This window comes from Arabidopsis lyrata (assembly GCF_000004255.2).
Source record: "Arabidopsis lyrata subsp. lyrata unplaced genomic scaffold ARALYscaffold_5, whole genome shotgun sequence".
Classification (NCBI taxonomy): Eukaryota; Viridiplantae; Streptophyta; class Magnoliopsida; order Brassicales; family Brassicaceae; genus Arabidopsis; species Arabidopsis lyrata.
This window is the reverse complement of record NW_003302551.1, coordinates 11,477,024-11,497,009: the sequence shown is the minus strand read 5'-3', so window position 1 is coordinate 11,497,009 and position 19,986 is coordinate 11,477,024. Positions and strand designations below refer to the sequence as shown.

At 35.7% G+C, this 19,986-nt stretch overlaps 3 protein-coding genes across 5 annotated transcripts; 2 read left to right on the top strand and 1 right to left on the bottom strand.

The window, feature by feature from the left end:
- The first annotated feature begins 4,040 nt into the window (after window positions 1–4,040).
- Window positions 4,041–5,474, top strand: LOC9313434. 3 transcript variants are annotated; one of them, XM_021024191.1, is made up of 4 exons: window positions 4,041–4,497; window positions 4,673–4,739; window positions 4,966–5,081; window positions 5,185–5,474. In XM_021024191.1, the coding sequence occupies exons 1-4, from the start codon at window positions 4,098–4,100 to the stop codon at window positions 5,250–5,252; spliced, it is 651 nt and encodes a 216-aa protein (XP_020879850.1). In that variant the 5' UTR covers window positions 4,041–4,097; the 3' UTR covers window positions 5,253–5,474. The 3 variants fall into 3 exon arrangements, 2 of the variants coding, with proteins under 2 accessions (XP_020879850.1, XP_020879851.1); XM_021024192.1 differs by having other exon boundaries at window positions 4,045–4,446; XR_002331669.1 differs by having other exon boundaries at window positions 4,046–4,446; window positions 4,673–4,748.
- Window positions 5,475–6,668: 1,194 nt separating this feature from the next.
- Window positions 6,669–9,966, top strand: LOC9311766 (probable LRR receptor-like serine/threonine-protein kinase At3g47570). The gene is made up of 4 exons (XM_021026168.1): window positions 6,669–7,887; window positions 7,960–8,037; window positions 8,132–9,334; window positions 9,428–9,966. Exons 1-4 carry the CDS (start codon window positions 6,669–6,671, stop codon window positions 9,787–9,789), a joined length of 2,862 nt encoding a protein of 953 aa, XP_020881827.1. The 3' UTR covers window positions 9,790–9,966.
- A 100-nt stretch (window positions 9,967–10,066) lies between these two features.
- On the bottom strand, window positions 10,067–17,175 carry LOC9311765 (DDT domain-containing protein PTM). Its single transcript, XM_002875651.2, has 9 exons — window positions 15,906–17,175; window positions 14,813–15,496; window positions 13,682–14,600; window positions 13,164–13,443; window positions 12,854–12,978; window positions 12,300–12,769; window positions 12,182–12,210; window positions 11,302–11,841; window positions 10,067–11,209 (listed from the first exon to the last, which is right to left on the bottom strand). The coding sequence occupies exons 1-9, from the start codon at window positions 16,715–16,717 to the stop codon at window positions 10,356–10,358; spliced, it is 4,713 nt and encodes a 1,570-aa protein (XP_002875697.1). The 5' UTR covers window positions 16,718–17,175; the 3' UTR covers window positions 10,067–10,355.
- Window positions 17,176–19,986: the final 2,811 nt, after the last annotated feature.

Sequence of the window (19,986 nt, the reverse complement as noted above, 5' to 3'; positions counted from 1 at the left end):
TTCGTGGAATCCTTCCTGAATTTCTTGGATTTTTTTTTGGCGGGAAAAGTCGGACGGAATTTTTTTGTCGGGAAAATTTTGAAGATACTTTTTTTTTCCGGCAGCGGCAAATATTTTGGCGGGAAATTTTGACGGAAATTTTTTTGGCGGGAAAATTTTGACGGGATTTTTTTTGCCGGAAAATATTAGTGATTAATTTGTGATTTTTTGTAATTATTTATTAATTTAATAAATAAAAAATAAAGTGCTATTTTTGTCCAATAAATTTTTGAATGCTATTCTTGTCCGAAAAACTTGATTTGGGGCTGTAAGAGACAATTTCTCAAAGATGTATTTATCAAAATTAATCTAAATAAAATTTGTAATATTAGTTTGATTTTTAAAATTAATATGAATTCACTTGTTATCAATCAAAAAAATGTATTCTTAATTTATTATAATGTTTTCTACCAAACTCTTTACCTTTAAATAGTTGATAAAATATTGAATTTTTCCTCTAATTAAATGTAAATTTTATCATACAAACCAATTTCAATTATTTACTAAATAAAAAATGACTTTGAGATTTTTTTCCTTTTTGTTCCTCTTCAAATTTGTTGAACAATAATTTTGTTTTATGGTTTATCATAAAAAGAAGATTATTGAGGAATGATGTGGGATCTACTTTGAGTAAAAATTCCTTCTAAATGGTAATCATTTTGAGGAAAAAAATTGGAAAATGATATTCGCCCTTTATTCTATTCCTAAAAAGTGGTTATCAATAGAAGTCTTAGAGTAAGCAATATTCAATTTATACCAAATTTTCTCCCAAGTACTTGTATGATTTGTATGAATCAGATTTGAAGTATTTTTCCCTCTTGGAGAGATGTTGCTTCTTTCACAAGAAACATAAAAACAGGTTTTGGGTTGTTAGCTCAGTCTTGATTTTTCATGTGGTCCAAATTTTGGCCACGGGTTCCAAGACCGTCAAAAATTTGATCCACAAAATCAAACTACACCAAAATTTATTTGGCATCGAGCAAACAAAGTAAACATAGGATACAATGGAGCTATGCCAGTTAATTTCTACCTAATGTTAAATTGAAAGGCTTCTAAAAGCAACCAAAAAAGCAAACCAATATAGATTTTTATTTGTCTATTATTTGAACTTTATCTTACAAATGTAAATTGTACTCTTTATTATTAACAAAATCAAATTATATATAAATAAAAAAAACTAAAAATTACCTAAAAATGAAAATTACAAATTTTCCCGCGTGGCGGCTTTACACGATTCCTTATCTGGTAATAACCAATAGCTGATTAGTTTAGTGAAGCTAACCTATCCAGTTATTGATAAGATCCTTTATCCTCCACCTTATATACAACCTAAAGAATCAAGAAACCAAAACAAAAAGAAAAAACTCAAAACTAAACCTTAAGGCTTTGACCTTTACCCTTCTATTGTTTGCCTTCTATTGTAATTTTCCCAATATGGAAACTGTATCTATTTGTCCGTGTGAAACATCTCATCATCTTAGGTTTTGTGGGGTCAATTTTGAGCTTTATCTAGGTTGTTGGAATATTCCAATTTCTTCAAGTGATACATGTTGTATTTTACATAGTTTTGGTATACAGGTTCTTGATATGTGTTATTAGTGATAGAGCTCAAATATCATGTTAATGATGATGTGATGATGACGATGATCATGATCACATGACTTGCATATTAATACTTCAGGGTCTGTTTCGTTGCACATATGAAGATCAGTTTGATGGGATCAGCTAGAAAGGTGCAATTCAGAGAGGATTTGTTGAACTTCCCACAGCTTCATACCAAGCTCAAGATGCAAATCATATGATCATTCTCATCATCATCATCATCATCATCATCATCAAGCCATAGTTTTGTTATATTGATTTATTATTACTGTGCAAACTTGGCTATTAATTTGCCTCTATTCTCTGCCCTATCAAGTCCATGTTTAGGTATGTTGGTCCTTAAATTATGGCTTCTTAAAAAATTTATAGTTCATTTAGTTTTATGAGTGTCTTTATGTTCTTTCTCTTAAAGAGGACTAACTCTGATGTTCTTGATTTTTGTTTTGGTGCTGGATTTTTCGTTCTGCTCTATCTTGTTGGAATCCAATCTTCGATTAATCATCAAATTGGTAAACATGAACCGAGATTGAGAAAAGAGTAATGAAGACGAGAAGAGTAATGAACAAGAGAGAGGAAGATTTTTCTTGTCATTAAGAGAGAAGAAAAATGGTTTAGTATAATGCATTATATGAGTTTGGGCCTCTAATCTCTTTATCCCATAAGTGTTAATTGGTTGGTTAGATTACAAAACCATAGGTTAAAAGTAAGAAGCATACATATATGTAAGTATATCATGTATAATGAATCTTATCTAAGAGAGTTTAAGCAAACACAAAGTGGCTAAACCTTGTTAAGCGACTATGGTAGCAGATCTGTTGGATCTTGGTGTTCCTAGAGTTATCGGAGAGATTAGATAAGAGACTCAGTTCTTCTCCAAGAAATTCAGACCAAGAAGAGGGTGCTTTGCTTGTTGAAGATCTAGGCATCTTGAGAAAGACTTTTGGACCAAACAACGTCAAGCGAGGCAAGCACAAGAGCAAACCACATGACTAGAGAAGAAAGACTATTTACAACAATATATAGATAAATCATTTCAAGTGCCTATTGATAACAATAGCCTCAGGTAGTGGCGGACCCATGATTAATTTTTACCTCGGTCAGAGATTTTTTCTTTGAACATGTAACAAAACAAAATTTACCCAAAAGTGTAGGGGAGGATCGAACTTGAAATTAATACACCAACTGTGCTACTATCTCCTTGAGGATTACTTTGCATTAGGTAATACAATTGCTTATTTCATTTATTTTTAGTCTCTTCTCAGTGATCTTTCTCAGGGTTTGCGTTTTCTTTCTTTCCTTATCTTGTTATTTCTTCTCCAATCTCGAGTTCGATACCAAATAACATATCTACATGTAGACTCTTTCTATCTTTGTGATAAGTCAATTTCTCTTTTAGAGAAAAATTCTATTAAAATCATAAATATTTTTTTCGATTTAAAATACAATATTTGGACTTTGAAATTAATACACCAACTAGTTAATAAAAAATTTCCATTAGTGATACTCCAACTTAATTTTAAATAATATTCATTTAACACCGTCGACTTAATGTTAAGTTAGCGTATGTTATATTTTTCTATATTTTAATAAAATTTTAGTATTTAAATAAATATAAATAAAAAAGGAAAAAAAAATTAATCAGAAATTTCAACTGAAAAAATAAAAAAATGAAAAGAAAATTAATATTAAGCAATGAAAAATTAATATTTTTATTTTGGATGTAAAATTTAAAACTAATAAAATATACAAATATTATACATACAATATGTTATTTTAGTAGTAACTGATATTTTATTTTATTGAGAAAACCAAAGATAATTTTTTTTATAATATTATATCAATTTATGTATTTACAAGTGTATACTTCATTTACCAAATATATATATATATTTCAAAATACCTATGCTTCGCATATAACCACATTACAAAAAAATGTAAGGTGTGTCTAGTTTGTGTTCATTGCCAAAAGTTCAGGCAAAAAAGTTGCATAGAAACACTTTAGAAGCGCATTTGCAAAAAAGTTTCTTAATATTTGAACTTTTTATTTATTACGGTTCTGATCATCATATCTTCTACAAATTAAATGCCTCGAATTCCAGAAAGAAAAAAAAAAAACTGATCAAAACAGATACGGTTAATGCTCAAACTGTGAGTAAACTGATCAAACAGATACGGTTAATGGTCAAAAGAACATTAACGTTTGATTACTCTTTGAAATTTTACGATGTTAAATGCAAATGGAATGTTAATTAATGGAAGGTCCTCCCTTCGAAATTTCAAAAGAGCAAATTGATTACTCTTTGAAAAACTACAATGTTAAAGCAAATAACTATTTGGAAACATGAAACTGGTTGTTAATTGGTCGATATTTTAAAGAGTAGTGAAATGGTTTTGCTATTGAGAAAGTGGACTACTTGACTTGACTTCATTTTAGCAAAAGTCTTGCATCTTTTTCTATGTTTATCCTCTATATAAGTTGCATTACTACCACCATAGTTTGCATATTTTGTTCCTCCATTATACTCACTTTCAAGAAAAATATGAGATTCTTTCTTTTACTTGCTTTTTTCGGTCCTCTCATGCTACTTGATGAAGCATATCGTTTTACGGATGAAACTGATAGGCATGCGTTGCTGGTGTTCAAGTCTCAAGTTTCTGAAGGCAAAAGAGATGTCATGTCCTCATGGAACAACTCATTTCCTCTCTGCAAATGGAATGGCGTTACATGTGGCCGCAAACACAAAAGAGTTACCGGTATGGACCTTGGAGGATTCCAATTAGGCGGCGTGATATCACCATCTATTGGTAATCTTTCGTTTCTCAAATGGCTTAATCTCTCCGATAACTCTTTTGGCGGTACCATCCCTCATATAGCTCTGTTTCTATTAATGATTCTGCATCCCTCAAATCCCTCATAGATTTCGATTTGTCTATGAAATTTATGTTCTTTTATTGGTGGATTAGAAGATTGATTCCGTTGAAGATTGATTTCGATTTGTTTCTGAAATTTGTGTTCTTAAATTTTTGTCAGCAATATTCACTGCCAACGGAGTGATCCCACTTGGTTTTTCACCTTCTGCTAGAACCGTGACCTGGACGTAAGTAAAGTAAGCACAAGTGACAAGTCTCACGCATTACGTCACTATGCTCAGAAAAACAATCAAATTTAGCTTTCTTCATTAGTTACACTTAGAGCTTTGGTATTACTTGAGAAGATCAAGTTGTTATCTCAACAGATATGTCTTTAAAAGAGTTGGATTATTATTAATTTTTGGCTTTTGATGATTTCCAAAGTACAGAATTGAAAACGTTTTGTTACTACAGGAAAGAAAACATTCCTGAAGATCCCTGGTCACCACTTGGAGTTGCAAATAATTTCAGTCATATAAAGTCCCCTGACACAAGCAACGCTAAGACTATGCGACGGCCGTCACTCACAGGTGTAATGCCACCAGGACAAGAAAGATCTTACCATAAAGTTCACGTCTCGCTTTAAGCTTTTTCCATCTGAACAAAATCAATAACTAAGATTTGCTTTTGTAGGTGTTAGGGTAACTGGTACAAGAAATGCCAAGACACGCCTCCACTTATGCGTTCAGCATCAAAGATAGGGAAGAAATGGGCATAAAAAGCTATTGAAGAATAACACGTTTTCTTGCTTTGGCTCGAAGCATAGTATCTAGTTTTTCTTCTTCCTCAGTAAATAAGAACTCAACTTTAGAGTGCTCTGACAGTAACATAGATGGCTCTTGTTTAAGTCATTCTTCAACACTTTTTAATGTCTCTGAAACATTGAATTCATTTATATATCACAGTTTCATTTAAATCTTAAACCTTGTGAATCGCTTTCTTTGTTTTGCCTTTCGAAACTTGAAATCCTTAAACCATCTCATTCAACATTAGTTTGACACCCTTCTACTCTAAAAATACTAGAGTACAGACATGCTCTGTTTGGTGAGACTTACTGACCTTTTCGAGTTCCAAACTGAGTGTTGCTATCCCAAATTGAATCTAGTGGACGTGCAGTGGTCTAGAACATATTCTTCTTCTCCAATTCTTAAGAGTTCGATACCAAATTAACATATTGTGGGGTTATAATTTTACGATTCAGTGTGTAAAGTATAAACTTTTCTTTGCAAGTCTTTGATGGAGATCCTATTACTTCGATACGATTCCACTTTCAAAGGAACACACAGGTTTATCATGAGACTTGTCTTCCAAGCATCAGCTCACTCTATTCACTCTATTAAATGTTAAGGTCTGTTACAGACCTGAACATTTAATCAAGTTTCTAGACGGTCTGGTGCGCAATAAGATTTCCTCTATCCGGCTTCTAGACCCAAGCAAGCTAGAAGATGGTCTTCGAATGTGGTTCGACTCGAGAAACTAAGAATTACATGTGTTGCTTCTTGTCGTTGCTCTAATTTCTATTTTCCTTTTCTAAAAACATTCTTAAGGATACATACAATGTAATGGTTTGTATATATGTAATTATTTAAATTTTAGTATTTGTTATTTGCTCTACTTTTAACGAATATCAATTTTTAGTCTTTGATTTGCTTCGTAAAACTATGGATATCCGGATTTTTTCGAATCAAATAAAACCGAAAAACAAATCGAAGCGAATCTAACAGATATTTTGCCTACCCCTATATCCTCTGATGTCAGTCATCCTCCTTGAATCGGTTTTCAATAAATCGGTTTGAATCATACCTCTTGGGACAGTTACGATCTTTATTTAATGATCTAAAAATGCTAATAAAATCCAGAACAATTATTCAGAAAATAAATGACGATCATGCTCTGTTTGGTTGGTGATAGCTCTTTGCTAGCTAAAAAACACGAAACTTGGTCAATTTTCTACCATGTGACTAAAGATGTCTATATATTTTGGATTCATTCTTGCAGTTTTCTATGTGGCTGTGAGCCAAATGTATTTTCCTTATTTCTTTTAAGTTGAATTACAACTACTACAAGATAAATGCATTTTGCATTTTTCTCCGTCTCTTATCACTCTCCTGCAAAATATGAGACAGTTTCTTTTATTCTCTTACAGTGCTCTCATGTTACTTGATGCATACGGTTTTACCGATGAAACTGATATGCAAGCGTTGCTCGAGTTCAAGTCTCAAATTTCTGAAGAAAAAATAGATGTCTTGTCCTCATGGAATCACTCTTTCCCTCTCTGCAGCTGGACTGGGATTACATGTGGCCGCAAGCACAAGAGAGTGATTGGTTTGGACCTCAAAGGATTGCAATTAAGCGGCGTGATATCACCATATATTGGTAATCTTTCGTTTCTCATATGGCTTAATCTCTCTGATAACTCTTTTGGTGGTACCATTCCTCAAGAGGTGGGAAACTTGTTTAGACTTAAACACTTGGATATGAGCTTTAATCTTTTGGGAGGAGGGATTCAAGTCAGTCTATCTAACTGCTCTAGATTGGTGGTGCTTATTTTTGATTCAAATCATCTTGGGGGAAGTGTTCCTTCAGAACTAGGGTCATTGAGGAAGCTTGTTAGTTTATATCTTGGTGGTAACAACTTGAAAGGGAAGCTCCCTGCATCTCTAGGAAACTTGACATCCCTTAGAGAACTTCACCTTGGATTTAACAATATCGAAGGAAGAATTCCGGATGATATAGCTAGATTGAATCAAATGTTGGTACTTGATTTAGCAGTGAACAATTTCTCAGGTGTTTTTCCTCCCCTCATCTACAATTTGTCCTCACTTAAGTATTTATACATCTCTGGTAATCGTTTCTCGGCTTTCTTAAGATCTGATTTTGGTAAGCTGCTACCAAACCTAGTAGCGTTAAATATGGGACAAAATAGTTTCACAGGAGTCATTCCAACAACACTTTCCAACATCTCGACCCTTCAAAAGTTGGCAATCAATGACAACAATCTTACAGGAAGTATTCCTCTAAGCTTTGGAAAATTACGGAATTTGCAATGGCTATTTCTTTTTAGCAATTCTTTGGGAAGTTACTCTTTCGGAGATCTTGACTTTCTGGTTGCTTTGGCTAACTGCACCAAACTAGAGAAATTAGAGATTAGTGATAATAGGCTCGGAGGTGATTTACCTATCTTCATTACGAATCTCTCCACGAACCTCTACACTTTAGACCTTGGGAAAAATTTCATCTCTGGAAGCATTCCTCGTGACATCGGGAATCTCATAAGCCTACAAAGCCTTGTGTTGCAAGAAAATATGTTGACAGGTGCATTCCCAACTTCCCTTGGTAAAATTTCTAGGTTGGAGGGAATAAATATCGATTCAAATAAAATGTCAGGAAAAATACCATCTTTTATAGGCAACCTCACTCGGTTGGACAAACTGTATTTGTTCAACAACAGTTTTGAAGGAACCATTCCTCTGAGTCTCAGTAACTGTACTTCTTTGCGAGTGTTAATCATTAGGTCTAATAAGTTGCATGGGACTATACCTCAGAATATTATAAAAAATTCAATCTCTTCTTCGCCTAGACATAGCACGTAATTCCTTGACCGGCGCTCTACCGGAAGATGTTGGACGACTTGAATATCTTGTCTATCTATCTGTTGCATATAATAAACTATCTGGACATCTCCCACATTCCTTGGGAAATTGTCTCTCGATGGAAACACTTTTGTTGCAAGGAAACTATTTTGATGGAGCCATTCCGGATATAAAAGGTGTTAAAAGAGTTGATTTCTCGAACAATACTTTCTCTGGGAGTATACCTGCATATCTTTCAAACTTTTCCTTGTTGGAGTATCTTAATCTATCCATCAACAATCTCGAGGGAAGTGTGCCAACTGAAGGGAAATTTCAGAATGCTACTATAGTATTAGTATTTGGAAACAAAAATCTTTGTGGAGGCATCAAGGAATTGAAACTAAAGCCATGCTTAAGGGGAGCTCCACCGATGGGATCAAAGCATTCTTCTCGTTTAAAAAGAGTTGTGATCGGAGTAAGCATAGGCATGGCTTTGCTTTTTCTGCTGTTCGTAGCTTTAGTTTCTCTACGTTGGTTCGGAAAAATAAAGAAGAACCATCAGACTAATAATCCAACTCCTTCCACATTGGATGTCTTTCATGAGCAAATAAGTTATGGAGAGATCCGAAATGCGACTGATGGCTTCTCTTCGAGCAATATGATTGGGTCAGGAAGTTTTGGTACCGTGTTTAAAGCTGTGCTCCCTGCCGAGAACAAGGTTGTTGCAGTGAAAGTTCTAAACATGCAGAGACGTGGAGCAATGAGAAGCTTTATGGCAGAATGTGAATCCCTCAAGGACATAAGGCATCGTAATCTTGTTAAACTATTGACGGCTTGTTCGAGTATTGATTTCCAAGGAAACGAATTCAGAGCTCTCATCTATGAGTTCATGCCTAATGGAAGCTTGGATACATGGCTGCACCCAGAGGAAGTGGAAGAGATTCGTAGGCCTTCAAGAACCTTGACACTTCTTGAAAGGCTAAACATTGCCATAGACGTCTCCTCTGTTTTGGATTATCTTCATGTTCATTGTCATGAACCTATAGCTCATTGTGATTTGAAACCAAGCAACATCCTTCTAGACGATGATCTAACGGCCCATGTTAGCGACTTTGGTCTGGCCCAGCTTCTCCTAAAATTCGACCAAGAGTCCTTCCTCAACCAACTCAGCTCCACCGGCGTCAGAGGAACCGTCGGCTATGCCGCACCGGGTAAAACCGTCACACATCTATAATGTTTTACGTAGAAGATTAATATGTTATTTTTTTTCATATACAATCTTGTTTTTATGGATAATGGTGCAGAGTATGGAATGGGAGGACAACCATCAATACATGGTGATGTGTATAGCTTTGGGGTTCTCCTTTTGGAAATGTTCACAGGAAAGCGACCAACCAACGAGTTATTTGGGGGAAACTTCATCCTACACAGCTACACCAAGTCGGCGTTGCCCGAAAGAGTCATGGATATTGCTGACAAATCGATTCTTCACAGCGGTCTCAGAGTCGGTTTCCCTATTGTTGAGTGCTTAACATCAGTTTTGGAGGTGGGACTTAGGTGCAGTGAAGAATATCCGGCGAACCGGTTGGCAATGAGTGAAGCTGCAAAGGAGTTAATCTCGATCAGAGAGAGATTTTTTAAAACCAGAAGAACAGCTAGACGTTGAAGTGTTTACGATCTCTCTACAAACTTTGAAACCTACCTAAAGGCTAATTCTGAGGCCTCAAAAAAATCAATGTTTTCATAATGTGTAATTTTCCTCTTTATGTACCATAATGCTTGCGGATTATTGTTGATGAATGATTGTGTTATTTGCATACAAATGTTGTGACATTGTTACCTTTGCTACAGAGGACTCAACCTAACAGACCAAAACTTTTAAACGAACAAAGACATATTGGTACACTACAGGTAAAAGAAAACACTAACCAATAAATATCAAATTTCAGAATGATTGTGGAATTGATCTTTTTACTACGGAGAAAGAAATTCATAAATAATGAAGCATATCGAAGACACAGAACCGAAACCAATAATATTAAGAAAACACTTATCCACTCTATATACGAAGATAAATCAAGCAGACGAGCACAAACCCCAATAAAAAGAAGAAATTTCAAGCTCATCTGCCATAATAAGCGAAACGAGGAGGATACAATTTTCGCTCAGATTCATTATGTCAAAGAATGTGGAAGTTAAATTTAGGAAGGGGCTTGAAATCCGAGGGTCCAGCTACTGCCACTCACGGCATTGACCGCAGCTCCAGCTACTTCCGGGTAACGCTGATGGATCTTCCTCCCATGGAGAACAGTGAGAATGTATTAGCAATCCACAAACCGTGCACAAAAGATCAGGCGCTGGATCCATTTGCGAACATCTCTGACATGGACCCATATCTTCACACTCTTCTTCTTCTGTTGGTTCGAAGTGAGGGTTTCCTGAAACAATCTTATCGCCATTTATCTCGTACTGACCACCACCACTATCATCGGCTGTCAGTAGCTCGGTCAACGAGAAATAAGTTTGTGGTTCAAATTCCATGTCCTCGTAGTCGAATAGTAGCTCACCAGACGAATCCCATTCTGTTAGAACAGGTAAAGCTTGCTCATCTGCCTCGGGTTTCACAATAGGCTGCAGTTCAGGATAGCCTGCATTAGAATCTTCTCGTTTCACTTGCCTTCTAACTGGTAGCTTTTGGGATCCAGGCGCAAAAGCAGCGGTGCTCCATTCAAGATCGAAACTACTGGGTGTTATATGTTCGACTTTGGAAACTGAGACCAGGAGAGGATCATCATCTGGAATAAATACGTCTTCAGGAGGATATAAAGGAGTGACAGGTAAGGGAGTAGAAGGTTTCGAGTCTTTTTGTTCAGACATTCTTTCAGAATCAGAATCCAACCCGGAATTTCCTTGCCTCTGTTTCTGGTTCTTGAAGACTATTCTTTTGATCTGCTTCTGTTCCATGAGTTTGGGATCCATGTAAGGGCAATCGGGGGATCGTATACGTCGACATTTGCAACATTTGAACCCAACAACTTCAGGAATTTGTGAATCCTGGAGCTTAACAGCTTCAGTGTGGAACCACTCTGCATTTGAGATTCAGATATTAGATATATAACAATGGAGGCATTCAAGAAATTAAACTTTGAAACAGTTGTCGTTTGAATGATCTCCTTACTTTCACATTTTGTACAGTGAATATACGTTAAACCAGGATTGTATGGCTGTAGGCAGATCCCACAAACCGGTTCCAGACTCGATTGATCTGATCTTCCAGCCAAGAGAATGTTTTGATTCCGGAAATCAACACCAGTGTCCTCCACATTCTTTTTCCTCCATATGACTCCACAGGACAGTGTCTTTTGTTTACTCTTGGATTTCACAGTAGATTCAGGAGTGATTTGTTTAACTCCCGAAGTGTTCTCCCGTGGTTTCTGGGATGGTAATTGTTGACTAGGAGGCTTGATCTTGATGACTGGAGTGACTGCATTTTGAGGTCGTCCGTTGATCTGTTGACTAGGAGGCTTAATCTTGATGACTGGAGTGACTGCATTTTGATGTCGTCCGTTGATCGTGAGCTGGGGTGTTGTCGATTGTCTGTGATTGATATTTGCTGGAACTCGATTTTTTGCAAGGTAACACCGTTTGCAGGTGACCAGAACTTCAACTTTTCCATTTGTGTGTTGTGACATCCAAGTGCACTCCTTGTGACAAAATCCTGAATAAAGAAACAAAACATGACAATCCAACGCTGATGCACAAACATACTGATATATACTACAACAGAAATTTACAGTCCCAAAGCTTGTCAAACATGTGATTAATCCTTTTAATTTTTCTTCTAAACTCTATTAGAGGAGCAGTGAAATTAATCCTTCAGGTTAGCAAATGAGATACTACAATAGAAAAGGATAACGCAGGGCTGCATTCCCAATCCATTTGGTGATTCGTTTACCAGTATTTGCAACTTTTGACCCAGAAGAGCTCAGAACGAATATCATACTTTCTAGTATCACACAAAATGCAAAAATTGAAACAGTAAGAGGATGGTATTGTACCTTGGCAAGAACTGCACGTTGTTGTATCCCTGTCGACATGTCGAGCAAAGAAAAAGTTAATAAAGTAGACAATAAAGTAAAACAGGCACCTCAAAAGGTAAAGAAACCAAAGGATTACCGCAATAGAACATCATGATCACATGATGCACAAGAACATTTCTCCATCTTGTCCCTCCTTGAGGCTATATATGAAAATATGTCCATGCGGGAAGCTTTCAGCTGCTTTCTCTGAAGCTTTGATAATTTATTGGACGGCTTCTTGGTTGAAGAAGGCATTTGTACTCTATGCAAACTCTCTTCAAATTCTTTGATCAAATATAGGGGGACACGGGCTTCTTGGAACCAATACTTTTCATTTCCATCTTGGGTTTTCTCGACCTCAATTACATTCTTCATGACGCGTGATGGCAGATGCTTTTGATTTCCAAAGAAAACTCCGTAGCTAACCTTGTTATCACTAAGCTTTTTGTCACATATACGAGCATTTCTAAAAATGGCAACATCTGTCTCTGGGCCTTTGACATCCTGGAGATTTTGCTCTGGCCGTACAAGTTCACTCCACCTTAAATTCATATCTAGATATCTTACCTGACACAAACGTTTGACTGGGTCTCAGAAATACAGTAAATATACCTATAAAAACTAACTATAATCATAGAACATAGCACAAACCTGAAGAGCGAGCTGAGATATGTTCTTGCTACTTTCAACAGCAGCTTTCCAAATAGACCGTCTGCTTCTCCTAGGGATGTAAGAAGCATCACCATAATTAAATCCAGGAATCTTTTGAGAACCCCCTAATAAGAAACAAAAAAATAATTAGTGTATCCGGAAAACCACTTAGTGGCCCGGAATAGGATTTCTAGAGTGCTAGCATATAAAGGGATTAGAAAACCAAAATAAACTCCCCACATGCTTATGAATGAGAAAAATAGGTAAAATTAGTCGCACATAAGACATAAATAAACAAGTAATAGTATACCTTGCCAAGCTGCTTTCCTTATTGCCGGTTGTGACAAAACTGCTTTCAATAAAATAACTTTTGATAACTTCCCTCCTCGCCACCATGTAAAGCTATCATCGTCGGAACCTTCAGCTGTAACTTCAGCCTGGGTCCTTTGCTTCCTCCTACCAGGTCCACGTTTCTGTGTAACCCCAACAGTAACTGGAGCACTTTGGAAAATAGAATGTTCTACCAACCAGTCATCCATCAGTTTAAACCAATCGCTTGACAGAGCAATACTGCAAATATTTTCCTCAAGCTGCAACCAAGATAAACAAACCACATAGCGGAGAGGAGAACAAGATAGATTAGATGCAACAACAAAACAAATAGGATTCGTATATCACACTATACTGTAGACTATCAAAGTGTAGTCTAGAGAGAAATAGACCAGGAGTGTTCCGTTGTTTTAAGAAACAAAAAAAAAGAGTACATAAGATTGGAAATTTTGTTTAGCGTTTCAGCCAAGAAACTTATTATAAAGAAGAAGTACTCACTTCAAGTAGGAGTGCTTTTAGGGCTTTGCATGTTGAGGCTTCCTCTACCTGCTTACGCCACTGTTTTCTGGGACTTTCACTGAGAAATGGGCCAGCAATCAGACCACGCAAGCTTTCCTCTAGGTATAGAATATATGCTGCAATACTTGAAAGCACTCCCTCCCCATTCTTTAGAGGAAAAAGACCACTGAAGATCTTCATTGCACCCTTAGTGGCACCCGTTACAGCTGCATTTAACATGCAACCTCTCCTGCTTGCAGATGTGAGTTTGCAAGAATGACACCAACCACATCTTTCCCTGGTAATCTCCTTCTTATCAGGACTTGGCCAGAAGAAACGTGAGGCTACTAATGAAAATGCTTTCATCTGCACTAAGATGTTACTTGATGCAGCTTTCCTGGCACTATTGTACTTGCGAAGGTCAGGTTCATGGGTTTCCTCTGACGATAGGACAGCCAAACTGGCAGCAGCAGATACAGCCAATTCTCCATTTGTGTAATGATTGTTGTATGTGTGGGGTTTAAACGATAAACCCAAGTAGGTAACCCCAGTAGCCAATTTCTTCCCCTGTATTCCACTTGAACCTCCTGTAACAGCATTGTCGATATTACCCAAAGTAGATGCCGGGAGGTCAAACACAGTCTGGGTATGATTTCTACTGGAAATATTTGCACTATCTGACTTAGTCATCTCTGTAACCTTGCCATCCTCTCTATCTTTTGCTTGAGCTAAACCAGTCTCCCCTTCCCTCAAGGAGATCATACCTCCAGGAAGATCCCAGTATTGGGTGATCGCTTTGCAAATCTCTAGATATTCTAGTGCATGGTTTGATGCAGATAAAAGCACTAGTACAACTTTTGATATGTCATTGACATTGTAGTACTTGACAACTGCATCTCCATTGACAGATATGTTAAGCCTGTGATGTAAGATGAAAGAAGGAGAATGCTCATCAGTGTCACAGCAAGCAAATTCAAGCGTTCCAAATTAATGCTGGCTAAAACCTGCTAGCAACTATTTGCCTAGGAAGTAGTAAATCTTAAACTAGTAGATCATAGATTTGAAAGATCAGATTACTAACTCTAATTACTGCAAAAAAATTATGTATGAATGAAGGCATCGAAAACATACACCAGTAAGTGATTGCAAGTACCCAAGAATAGTCGCCCATGTGGATCCATTCCAAACTGTACAGCTCCTCTAAGTGAGGTTCCATGAGCAATCTTCGGCCCCTTTTTGTTAATAGTGCACTCTGGACAAAACCATGGCCCGTCTGGTATATACATTTTGACCACACCAATGCATCTTGAGTGATATGCTAAAGGACATCCATCACAACAAAGCAAGGTTCCATCCATTCCACAAATCCTACATTCATCGCTGTTTCCATCTAGATCTGAGCTAACTTCATTTGCACCCCCTTCAGTACATCTTGAATCCAAATCTTTAGACTCGTTTGTTGAGCTATCAATAACCCCTTTATCCTTGTAAGCTGAGGTTTTAGCGAATCTGGGGTGGACCCGTCTAGGTACATTTTCAGGAAGACCTGTGGCAACTCTATCAGGATCAAATCCAATTTCAGATTCTTCGCGAGCATCTATTTCGTCTCTTAGATCTGCTACATCAAAGATGTCATCACAGAGAATTTGTAGGATCTTCAATTTCATCCCAATGGGTAAGGAGTAGTACTCCTTTTCCACAACAAATTTATTAAAAATGTTCCACTGAGGCCCACTAACATTCCCCATCGCAGTAAAGTACTGAACCAAATAAACAGGCCAAGTTAGCACATCGAGCAAGCTCCAATCAATGCACCTGCAGATGGCCAAGCAACAAAATCTGTGAAATGCTATCAGCTAAAGAGGTAGGGCATCCTAAAACAAGCTCTTTCGACCATCTGCACTACCAGAATAGGCTAATTTTGCAATCCCTCTATAGCCACAGCCAATAACTTTTCCTACTAACAGCTATTTAAGGTTTGCATGACTACTCATTAAATCATAAACCCAATTCTTATGCTTGAAGGGAAATAACTAATTCAACATCGTCTTCAATAACGACATGCAAATACCTAGATTCCTTGTACTTCAGAAACCTAATCTGCTAGTTTGTAATATGATTTATATGCTATGAAACCAGAAAAGGCTCAAGAAATGAGAATATATGCTAGGAACATCCGGAAAGCAAAACAGAAACATCCAAAATAAAATTAATCTGCACTTACCTCAAGCATTTTGAAGCCAGGACAGACTCGTCTGAGGAAAGTCTCTCAAGATGACCCTTCAACGCCCGCATCAAGGCCACATGAACAGCATCCAACAAAGAATTTGGTCCCGGGAAATTCAACGCTCCCACAAAATCATTGAGTTCAAATGGGCAGATATATAGCTGAAAACTAAATGACCTTAAGAACCCGTATACAGATAAGAGATGTGCCACAGCCTCCTCTGGAATACCAATTGTCCCCGATGAAGGAGGTAAATCCACCGGTAGAACAATAGGAGCCTCAGTGTCAAGATCTGAACCTCTCTTATTTTCACTCTCAGACAAATCTGAGTCACTATATGAATCACCATCTTCAACTTTTGCTTGAGAATTTGATTTCGTAACTGCTGGTGCCTTCTCTCCATTTACTTGATTTGGCAACTCAACCACTTTGTTCTCCGGGGAATTTCTTTTCTTTTTCTCCTCCTTCAGTATAAGTTTATCTAATTTATTCCTTCTAACACGTAACTCATTGTCCAAGTAACTATCCGCAATAATTAAACGACGAAGATCACCACTCTCCAATTCCTCAGAATCACCATCCTCATACACCACACTATATAACCCAGTATCATAAGACACTATCTTCCCAAGAAAAACTCCATTGTCATCAAAATCTTTCAGCACATAACTACCAAGTAAGGATATCGGCACCGCCGGCTCCACCTCCAAAACCTGCTTCTTCCCTCGATTGTTCGATTTTCGATTATCATCCTCTAATCTCTGACGTTTCCTCGGTCTTCCCCTAGGTCTAGGAACCTTCGCTTCCATCAAAACAACCCTAAACTAGATCCAAATCAACTCCCTAAATCTGAATCTATCCAAAATTCCTCTACGCTTCCAAAAATCTCACCCTTTCACAACAAAATCGAATCACACAAAACACCAAAATCACAACCGAATCTAAGATCTACGAGAATCCTACACACCGGAGATGAATCTAAGAACCGTGAACCATTTACAAAGACCTGGTGAAGCAAGCAATGAAACTCAAATCCTTTAGTGATTCAGATTGATACAGAGAGGGGAGGGTAATAGATACGATAAGATTGTAGAAAACTTGCTAAAATCGAAAAACCGCCATTGATGATGCAGTTCGAGAACTCTAAGAGAGACAAGTACAGAGAGAAGAAGATGAGCCCTAATCGTGTCGAGAAAAGATAAACGAACCTCTACGACACAATGGCCAAAGATTATTGTGATTTACGGAGAAAGCGAGTTCGACTCGGTTATCGGGTTATTGGGCCGTGACCCGTTTGGATTATCCGTTTTAATTTAAATCATTTTAAAAAAATGAGTATCTACTTTTTTTTTTCTTTTCCAAACACACATATGCGAGAGAAGAGGTATGTTCTGGTACAGGCGCGCTCACACGTGTTCACTTGCAATTCTACAACGTACGTATGACGTGTCAAAATCTTTGGGTTTTAGATGCCAAATCGTACATGTCAGAAAAATTCAGAATGAATTACCAGTTATTAGTGAAAAGTTAACAACACAAATTACCAGATATTGAAAATAATTTGGAAAAAAAAAACAGAATAACCAATAATAAAATTAAAAATTTACACAACTTTTTTGTGATATATATCATCAAAAATATAATAATTTCAAAATTAATTAGTAATTAAAAAACTCATCTAATTTATCAATACCAAGTCAAGTACATTTATTCAGTTGGTTTTCTTTATTTGAAAACAAAAAAAAAAACTTGTAAACTATGAAAATAGCATTATAACATATCGTATATTCACAAATATATAGCTAAGATGTATTTTCGTAGCATCATTCTCAAATATCGACAAGCAAAACAAGAGAATGGAAATGGTGGGAAGGCAAACTATAAAGTGTGATTTTCACTTAGGTAGTCATGATTTAAAAGATATCACATGAAAGTTTGAATGGATAGAGACTTTTCGCAAAAATGCATACCATAATCAGCATTTTCAAAGAAAATAACAGTACAAGCTCTATGGAGTATATCAAATATGTGACAGTACCAACATCAAGCACATTTAATGCTTTCGTACGAAAAAAATCGTTGCAATCTTATGCCAAAACTAATCTACACACAAACATCCATGGTGTGTGCTAGTTTTCCCAAGCTACTTATCTTTCAACAAAAATTTACTTCATGATGAGATTTGATCTAAGATCTAAACTTTTGGGATATAGCTCTTTAGAAATAATCTTGAGAATGCATATACTAAAGACGTAAATTACATAAAAATACTATTAGTAAATAAATACTGATTAGAGCGTTTAAGAAATTTAGAAAGACATTAAATCAGAATCTATTAAATTTTGACAATTTTTCATCTCGTATATAATAGTTTATTCTTAAGAGCTTGATATTCTTAAATGACCACTAGTAGATTACGACTCTTACTCATTATCAAGAAAATCACCAAAAGATCTACAAACGGCACATTTTTAAATTTTATTTATACTATAGAACATGTTTTAATTATTTCTTATTTTTATAATTTTGAGAGTTTCATAAGATAAATCAAAGTGAGATCTTTAGATCACAAATTAATCGAATAAAATTCTATTAGAAAACTCATTTTTCTCTTGATAACTAGACAGAAAATCACTTTTAAAATCAAGTAAATAAATTGGATTTGAAACTTTTATGTCATAGTCTTCCCTTAGACTCATTTTGGTCATGTTTGTTTATGCCTTTGAATGCATCATTTATCTTCAAATGCATCAGTAATGTTCATTTGATTGATTTGTTTTTTTATTTTTCATTTGGATGCAAAACCATATGCATATACAAAAGTATAGAGTGTAAATGTAAATTTTGTACGAGATTCAAGTTTGACCAGTATCATAATAACTTAAAAGCTAAAGCAAAAATATATCATATTTGGGCATCTGCACATGGGCTTGTGTAGTTTCTCGCTACAACCCGCATATGAATCTTTTACAAATTGATCGACCAATTCTAGAAGATGACTGCGCACAAAGTCCTCTTAAACCAGTTTACAGCTTCTATGATTGGGGAGTCCCCGCTTTTTGATTTAGTCGCTGCAAGATTAGAATTATCTCGAGCAGCTCATAGTTTTCTCTCTTTGTTGCAATCTTGTAGAAACTTTTTGATTATTTTGTACACTGGACATACTAATCAAGAACAGGTTAATTATAGCATTAACGTTGATAGAACGTAATGATGTGAGTACTCAATCCTTATAGACAATAATTGTAATTTTCAATAGTGACTGTTCTTATTCAGACACTATTTTGTTTTAATTTTTTTTAACAAATATATATATATATATATATATATATATATATATATATATATATATATATATATATATATCATTTTGCCATGAGATGTACAAAATATTGAAAAATGTTGTTTTATACAAAATTTTCATTATACCCGTACAATTGAATTTTGATTATAAGTACTATACACATTGAACCATCTAAAAGATATTGAAAAATGTCATCCAAAATTTGATGTAATAATATAACAGAAGACAAATTTTTGTTCTGGTTAGAACGGAAACCAACCTTTCAACATTATAAGATAATCAGAAGTCATATAAATGGTTGACCAAAAAAAAAATTATCCTTAAAGTGTTACATAGTAGATTAAGATTTGTAGAAATTCTTTTGACAATAATCTATAGAGATTTAGAAATAATTAGAATATGGACAAACGTTATTATCAAAAACATGTCATGATATATATATATATATATATATATATATATATATATATATATATATATATAGTTTTCTATCAAAAACAAAAAAAAAGATATATATAAGAGTCGTCATACAGAAAATTATGAAAACGGAGCAAACTTTTGTTATTAAAAATTACATTGGAAATACTTATGAACTAAAACCAATCATAATTCATAAATGAAAATTATACTTTGATAGAAATAATATGCCCGGAAGCGCCAAATGTTTTTACGCAATTAAAACCACGACCGTTAGGAAACAAACGAGACCAACGAGAATTCAAAGTTCAAACTTGATTTAAATAGATGTGATTATAAAACATTACTCGTTTTAGT